Source organism: Oncorhynchus kisutch, linkage group LG11 (assembly GCF_002021735.2).
Source record: "Oncorhynchus kisutch isolate 150728-3 linkage group LG11, Okis_V2, whole genome shotgun sequence".
Lineage (NCBI taxonomy): Eukaryota > Metazoa > Chordata > Actinopteri > Salmoniformes > Salmonidae > Oncorhynchus > Oncorhynchus kisutch.
Window position 1 is genome coordinate 20,220,457 of NC_034184.2, and position 9,099 is coordinate 20,229,555.

At 41.3% G+C, this 9,099-nt stretch overlaps 1 protein-coding gene across 4 annotated transcripts in view; it reads left to right on the plus strand.

The window, feature by feature from the left end:
- Nucleotides 1-5,188, plus strand: part of LOC109899913 (caskin-2) — an 80,087-nt gene extending 74,899 nt beyond the window's left edge. For all 4 annotated transcript variants that reach the window (XM_031835420.1, XM_020495543.2, XM_031835422.1 and 1 more), the window contains one exon: nucleotides 38-5,188. In XM_031835420.1, coding sequence (XP_031691280.1) covers nucleotides 38-134 — 97 coding nt within the window. In that variant the 3' untranslated portion in view covers nucleotides 135-5,188. The remainder of the gene's footprint in view (nucleotides 1-37) is intronic.
- The last annotated feature ends 3,911 nt before the right edge of the window (nucleotides 5,189-9,099 follow it).

Genomic DNA, 9,099 nt, shown 5'->3' on the forward strand with positions numbered 1-9,099 from the left:
CACACTCTGTATTAACACTCTCCTCTCTCTATTCCAGTGGCAGCGGCACAGTGAAAGCAGCAGGGAATATTCTGGATGACATCGGCAACATGTTTGGTGACCTCGCTGACCAGCTGGATGCCATGTTGGATTAAATCCTCTTCATTTCACTCAAGGCAAACTGAATAGGATCAGCTGGGTTCAATGGATTGGGTTGGATTGCCTAGATACCTAGGCTTTGACCCAAATGGCACCCTATTGACTATATAGTGCACTATTTTGGACCAGAGCCCTACATGTCCTGGTCAAAGTATTTCACTATATAGAAAATTAGCGAGCCATGCAGAACGGTGCCCTAAACTTGCTTAGACTGATCTGCATGTTTCCAACATCCACTCTCATAGGGTGGATGACAGAAAGTATGAGGGAGGGGAAAGGAAGGGTGAGGGAATGTGAAAGGGTGAGAGAAGGGATATGGGAGCCGTAGGGAGAGGGGAGCTGTAGGGTTGAGGAGAGCAGATATCTTACACAAACACTTTGTCATCAGAATTTTTTATGCAAGCGCTTACTGAGGGAGACTGGGGGAGACTGGGGGAGACACCTTACTGAGGGAGACACCTTACTGAGGGAGACACCTTACTGAGGGATACACCTTACTGAGGGATACACCTTACTGAGGGATACACCTTACTGAGGGAGACACCTTACTGAGGGATACACCTTACTGAGGGATACAGCTTACTGGGGGATACACCTTACTGAGGGAGACACCTTACTGAGGGAGACACCTTACTGAGGGAGACACCTTACTGAGGGAGACACCTTACTGAGGGAGACACATTACTGAGGGAGACACCTTACTGGGGGATACACCTTACTGAGGGATACACCTTACTGGGGGATACACCTTACTGGGGGATACACCTTACTGAGGGAGACACCTTACTGAGGGAGACACCTTACTGAGGGATACAGCTTACTGAGGGATACACCTTACTGAGGGATACACCTTACTGAGGGATACACCTTACTGAGGGAGACACCTTACTGGGGGAGACAGCTTACTGAGGGATACACCTTACTGAGGGAGACACCTTACTGAGGGAGACATCTTACTGAGGGAGACATCTTACTGAGGGATACATCTTACTGAGGGATACACCTTACTGAGGGAGACACCTTACTGGGGGATACACCTTACTGAGGGATACACCTTACTGAGGGATACACCTTACTGAGGGAGACACCTTACTGGGGGATACACCTTACTGAGGGAGACACCTTACTGGGGGATACACCTTACTGAGGGATACACCTTACTGAGGGATACACCTTACTGAGGGATACACCTTCCTGAGGGATACACCTTCCTGAGGGATACACCTTACTGAGGGATACACCTGTGGGTTGTGTTGTTGGAATAGCATCAGTGAGAGGCACACACACCAGGACTTATCTAAACTGAAGAACATAACCCTGGATCAATGGTTTTGCTAGGCAGACAGCACAATAACACAGAAAAGTGTACTGTGATTTATGACATCGAGCACAGGTTTATGACAGAGCATGTGTGGCTTTGCTAAAGCTTTGCGCTGAGCCAACCAGATTTTACCAATGGGAATAAGGGTCCATTTTTAACATGTATGTATTGTAAGTTGTATTATATTCTCGTCTTAAACTTTACCCAATGTTACGTTAAAGTGTGTCAATATTTTTAACATGAGAAATCTTTAACGTTCCTGAAAACTGAGAATTTAGTTTACTTTGCATTTGTTTTAACAAAGGGAGCACCTATTTACTTCCATGTTAAGTGTAACTATGGCATTTCAAAAGTACTTTCATTTGTTTTATCTTATGTTATTTAACATGTAATATACTATAGTTTGGTTAATTATTGTTGGAGTTGGGTAAGTATCTATAAGATGACATATCTGAATTAAATTCCATGCATATGTATTTGTTTGTGATTTACCAAAGTGGAAATCCAGTGTTAGCTCTCCAAAGGCTTCGGGGGGGGGGGTGAAGGTGTTGCAGTATGTTATATGGTTTGGTCGCAAACACAGTTCAGCGGGTGCAGCGAAATACTTACGTTTCTAGCACCTAACAATGCAGACAAATGTTAGACAATTAAAATGTAAGAAGGGGAAAAAGAAAATCAAGAATGGTGGGATGAATCTGATTAACAACCCAAATAGCAGTAATCAACTGTACAGGTGTTTATACTACTGACATGTACAGTGGCAAGAAAAAGTATGTGAACCCTTGGATTTAATAACTGGTTGACCCTCCTTTGGCAGCAAAAACCTCAACCAAATGTTTTCTGTAGTTGCGGATCAGACCTGCACAACAGTCTGGAGGAATTTTGGACCTCTTTACAAAACTGTTTCAGTTAAGCAATATTCTTAGGATGTCTGGTGTAAACCACTTTCTTGAAGTCATGCCACAGCATCTCAAATCAGGTTGACGTCAGGAGACTGACTGGGCCACTCCAGAAGGTGTATTTTCTTCTGTTGTTGATCTACTGTGTTTTGGGTTGTTGTCCTGTTGCATCATCCAACTTCTGTTGAGCTTCAGTTGGTGGACAGATAGCCTAACATTCTCCTGCAAAATGTCTTGATAAAGTTGGGAATAAATTTTTCTGCCGATGATAGCAAGCTTTCCAGGCCCTGAGGCAGCAAAGCAGCCACAAACCATGATGCTCCCATCCACCATACTTTAGGGTTGGGATGAGTTTCTTATGTTGGTGCGCTGGGCCTTTTTTCTCCCGACACATAGTGTTGTGTGTTCCTTCCAAACAACTCAACTGTAGTTTCATCTGTCCACAGAATATTTTTCCAGTAGCGCTGTAGAACATCCAGGTGCACTTCTGCAAACTTCAGACGTCGCAGCAATGGACAGCAGTGGCTTCTTCCGTGGTGTCCTCCCATGAACGCCATTCTTGTTTAGTGTTTTACGTATTGTAGACTCGTCAACAGAGCTGTTAGCATGTTCCAGAGATTTCTGTAAGTCTTTAGCTGACACTCTAGGATTCTTCTTAACCTCATTGCGCATTCTGCACTGTGCTCTTGCAATCATCTTTGCAGGATGGCCACTCCTAGGAAGAGTAGCAACACTTACTCCATTTATAGACAATTTGTCTTTCCGTGGACTGATGAACAGCAAGGCTTTTAGAGATCATTTTGTAACCCTTTCCAGCTTTATGCAAGTCAACAGTTCTTAATCTTAGGTCTTCTGAGATCTCGTTTGTTCAAGGCAAGGTTCACATCAGACAATGCTTCTTGTGAATAGCAAACTCAAAATTTGTGAGTGTTTTTTATAGGGCAAGGCAGCTCTAACCAACATCTCCAATCTTGTCTCATTGATTGGACTCAGGTTAGCTGACTCCTGACTCCAATTAGCTTTTGGAGAAGTCATTAGCCTAAGGGTTCACATACTTTTTCCAACCTACACAGTGAATGTTTAAATTATGTATTCAATATAGACAATAAAAATACAATCATTTGTGTGTTATTAGCACACTATATTTTCTATTGTTGTGACTTAGATGATCAGATCAAATTTGATGACCAATTTATTCAGAAATCCCAGTAATTCCAAAGGGTTCACATACTTGTTCTTGCCACTGTATAGGCTGTGAGGTGGGTAGTATACACACCACATGAGGTTGGTGGCACCTGAATTGGGGAGGACCGGATCGTGGTAATAGTTGAATCAGAATCAGTGGAATGGTATTAAATACTGCAAAAGCTCCATTCCAGCCATTATTAGGAGCTGTCCTCCCCTCAACAGCCTCCACTGATACTCACCTTAACATTATAACAGGCTTGGATGGCTTTCGCAGGGGTGGGCAACTCCGGGCCTGATTGGTGCCACAGTTTTGCCCCAGCTAAAACACCTTACTCCAATAATCACCTAATCATGATCTTCAATTTAGAATGCAATTTGATTAATCAGCTGTGTTTGCAAGGGATGGAGAAAATGTGTGACACCAATCAGGCCCTCGAGGACTGGAGTTGCCAATCCCTGCACAGAAGTCTACTGCATAGCCTCAGAGTACTGTACATTGAACTGGACTGTAGTAATGTAACCTACAGTAAACCCTGACCTAGTTAAAACAGCAATCAGCAGTTGAAACAATAACAAAGCACCCCTGTTTTGGTAAAAAGATGAGGGATGGGGCTTGATAAATCTAACCACTCAAATGTATAGACAGAGCTATGGATGGCAAGCACTGACCATCGATGATCCACATTATACACTGAGTATACAAAACATTAAGAACACCTGCTCTTTCCATGACATAGACTAATCAGGTGAAAGCTATGATCTCTTTATCAATGTCACTTGTTAAATCCACTTCAAGTAGTGTACATGAATGGGAGGAGCCACGTTAAAGAAGGAAAATTGAGACATGGATTGTGTAAGTGTGCCGTTGATTGAAGTGTCTTTCAACGGGGTGTGATTGTAGGTGCCAGGTGCACCGGTTTCAGTGTGTCAACAACTGCAACGCTGCTGGGTTTTTCATGCTCAACAGTTTCCCGTGTGTATCAAGAATGGTCCACCACCCAAGAGACATCCGGCCAACTTGACACAACTGTAGGAAGCATTGGTGTCGACATGGGCCAGCATCTCTGGAACGCTTGACACCTTGTAGAGACCATGCCCCAACAAATTGAGGCTGTTCTGAGGACAGGGGAGGGGGTTCCTGTTTGGTGTACTCAGTGTTGTTTTAACCATGTTTTGAGGCTATATAGTGTTTGTTTACATTTATTTTGTTTACAAACATTTGAGTAAAACAAGCTTATATTTTGGATTCTGAAGATAGTTGTTCAAAGCTCATGAGGCATTTATAAGTTATATTCCAGAATCAATGGGTACATACTGTATCATGAATTTATATCAAAATTGTATGTAGCCACAGCAGGAAAAAAAATCAAACTTTGTTTCTCCAATGCTGTTCCAGCAATTGTTATCAGAAACTGTGGGGTGGGTCTTGGCAAATGTAACTGCCACTTGAATTCTGTGGTAACCAGTGCCACCCCAAAACCAAAGACAAGGGGGCGGATTTGGGCCCATTTCAGTGATAAGAAAGACGCTTTCGAATGTATTTAATTTTCATGAATGTTTCTGAAAAAAGTGTTCTTGTTACAATGACTACATCGACTGACTTTATTTTGTATATATTTTTTAAAACTTATATTTACTTATATATGCACCTTCTCTGTCATATGTCATGTCAACAACATTGTATTATTTATATTAGCATTCATATAACAAAAGTCCATGATTATAAAATTCTATAATAGTTTTGTAGTCATATAGCTGTGATATTGTACTGTATTATGTGTATACAGTTGAAGTCGGAAGTTTACATACACCTTAGCCAAATACATTTCAACTCAGTTTTTCACAATTTCTGACATTTAATCCTAGTAAAAATTCCCTGTTTTAGGTCAGTTAGGATCACCACTATTTGGAGAATGTGAAATGTCAGAATAATAGTAGAGAGAATTATTTATTTCAGCTTTTATTTCTTTCATCATATTCCCAGTGGGTCAGAAGTTTACATACACTCAATTAGTATTTGGTAACATTGCCTTTAAATTGTTTATCTTGGGTCAAACGTGTCAGGTAGCCTTCCACAAGCTTCCCACAATAAGTTGGGTGAATTTTGGCCCATTCCTCCTGACAGAGCTGGTATAACTGAGTCAGGTTTGTAGGCCTCCTTGCTCGCACTCGCTTTTTCAGTTCTGCCCACAAATGTTCTATGTGATTGAGGTCAGGGCTTTGTGATGGCCACTCCAATACCTTGACTTTGTTGTCCTTAAACCATTTTTCCACAACTTTGGAAGTATTCTTGTGGTCATTGTCCATTTTGAACACCCATTTGCGACCAAGCTTTAACTTTCTGACTGATGTCTTGAGATGTTGCTTCAATATATCCACATCAAATACCTTCCACATGATACCATCTATTTTGTGAAGTGCACCAGTCCCTCCTGCAGCAAAGCACCCCCACAACATGATGCTGCCACCCCGTGCTTCACGGTTGGGATGGTGGTCTTCGGCTTGCGAGCCTCCCCCTATTTCCTCCAAACATAACGATGGTCATTATGGCCAAACAGTTCTATTTTTGTTTCATCAGACCAGAGGACATTTCTCCAAAAAGTACGATCTTTGTCCCCATGTGCAGTTGCAAACCGTAGTCTGGCTTTTTTATGGCGGTTTTGGAGCAGTGGCTTCTTCCTTGCTGAGTGGCCTTTCAGGTTATGTCGATATAGGACTCGTTTTACTGTGGATATAGATACTTTTGTACCTGTTTCCTCCAGCATCTTCACAAGGTTATTTGCTGTTGTTCTGCGACTGATTTGCACATTTCGCACCAAAGTACATTAATCTCTAGGAGACATAATGCGTCTCTGTTCAGGAGAACAGTATGACGGCTGCGTGGTCCCCTGGTGTTTATACTTGCATACAATTGTTTGTACAGATGACGTGGTACCTTCAGGCATTTGGAAATTGCTACAATGTTTTTCTTGGCTGATTTCTTTAGATTTCCCATGATGTCAAGCAAAGATGCAGTGAGTTTGAAGGTAGGCCTTGAAATACATCCACAGGTACACCTCCAATTGACTCAAATTATGTCAATTAGCCTATCAGAAGCTTCTAAAGCCATGACATCATTTTCTGGAATTTTCCAAGCTGTTTAAAGGCACAGTCAACTTAGTGTATGTAAACTTCTGACCCACTGGAATTGTTATACAGTGAATTATAAGTGAAATAATCTGTAAACAATTGTTGGAAAAATGACTTGTGTCATACACAAAGTAGATGTCCTAACTGACAAATTAATGCTTGTTAACAAGAAATTTGTGGAGTGGTTGAAATACGAGTTTTAATGACTCCAACCTGAGTGTATGTAAACTTCCGACTTCAACTGTAGATGGGGGGCAAAGTGACCATGCATAGATAATAAAACGCAAGTAGCAGCAGTGTAAAGTGGGGGGAGGGTCAATGCAAATAGTCCAGGTAGCCATTTGATTAGCACTGTACAGTAGGATAATATTGTATCTAGGAGGAGTTCTGACTTCAACTGTAGCTGCTTCTGCTTCATGCAGTGTTTACTACTTTCATCAGATAGGGGGGCCTACCAAATGACACCCTATTTTCTATTTAGTGCACTACTTTTGACCAGGACCCATAGGACCCTGGTCAAAAGTAGTGCACTTCATTGGAAATAGGGTGGCATTTTGTAATTGGGACACAGACATAGTTACTTTTACTCAAGCATTAAATTGCCAGTATACTCAGATCCTACAGTACAGTACCCATCAATACTGCAATTATACACTTTACAAAAATATAAAACGCAACATGTAAAGTATTGGTCCTATGTTTCATCAGCTGAATTAAAAGACACCAGAAATGTTCCATACACACTGAATTTGGTGCACACATTTGTATACATTCCTGTTACTGAGCATTTCACCTTTGCCAAGATAATCCATCCACCTGACAGGTGTGGCATATCAAGAAGCTGATTAAGCTGCATGATCATTACACAGGTGCACATTGTGCTGGGCACAATAAAATGCCACTCACAAATGTGCAGTTTTATCACACAACGCCACAGATGTCTCAAGTTGAGGGAGCGTGCAATTGGCATGCTGGCTGCAGGAATGTCCACCAGAGCTGTTGCCAGATAATTTTATGTTAATTTCTCTACCATAAGCCCCCTCCGTCATGTTCAAGAATTCGGTAGTACGACCAATCGGCCTCATAACCGCAGACCGCGTGTATGGTTTGCTGATGTCAACATTGTAAACAGAGTGCCCCATGGTGGCGGTGGGGTTATGGTATGGGAAGGCATAAGCTACAGACAACAAACACAATTGCATTTTATTGATGGCAATTTGAATGCACAGAAATACCGTGATGAGATCCTGAGGCCCATTTTTTAAGGTATCTGTGACCAACAGATGCATATCTGAATTCCCAGTCATGTGAAATCCATAGATTAGGGCATTATTTATTTATTTCCTTTGACTGATTTCCTCATTTACTGTAACTCAGTAAATCTTTGAAATCGTATGTTGCGTTTATATTTTTGTTCAGTAATTATATATAATGAGCTCTGGAATAAATTAGGAGACCACTGCAAAATTATCAGTTTCTCTGATTTTACTATTTATAGGTATGTGTTTGGGTCAAATTTACATTTTCCCAAATTCCCCCCAAAATGTCATTTAGAGCATTTATTTGCAGAAAATGACAATTGGTCAAAATAACAAAGATGAATAGTGCAAAGAAAATAGGTTCATATTCATTTTTAAACAATACAATAATGTTTTAACTTAGGAAGAGCTCACAAATCAAGATTTAATGGAATAACCCTGATTTTCAATCGCAGCTTTCATGCGTCTTGGCATGCTCTCCACCAGTCTTTCACGTTGATGTTGGGTGACTTTATGCCACTCCTGGCACAAAAAAATTCAAGCAGCTCGGCTTTGTTTGATGGCTTGTGAGTATCCATCTTCCTCTTGATCACATTCCAGAGGTTTTTAATGGGGTTCAGATCTGGAGATTGGGCTGGCCATGACAGGGTCTTGATCTGGTGGTCCTCCATCCACACCTTGATTGACCTGACTGTGTGGCACGGAGCATTGTCCTGCTGGAAAAACCAATCCTTTTGCAGTGGTCTCTTAATTTTTTCCAGAGCTGTGTGTAGGTGTGCACACACACAAATGACATTGTTTTACAGGGTAAGGAAACCAGTCTATGGACAAGGTAAGACAACAATCCATGATTAAAGTTGTCTTCGCCTGGCCACTGTCTATAAATGCTAATTTATGTAATTTGGGTGAATGATTACTCATTCTTAGGGCTGAAGCGATAAAAAAAAATGTAAAGTTACTTTCTGATTGATCTGATCTATGCTGTGTTTACCGTGAATGCAGTCTGCACTAACTCTGAAATATTGCCGTTACATTTCAATCACGCTGTACTGCTGAACTTCCGCAATACAGATTGAATAGAGCTGTACAGCTTACTGTACATAACCTTATTAACATTAACCTTAACTCGTGATAAAGTACAACAATGACACTTTACTAAAAGGAA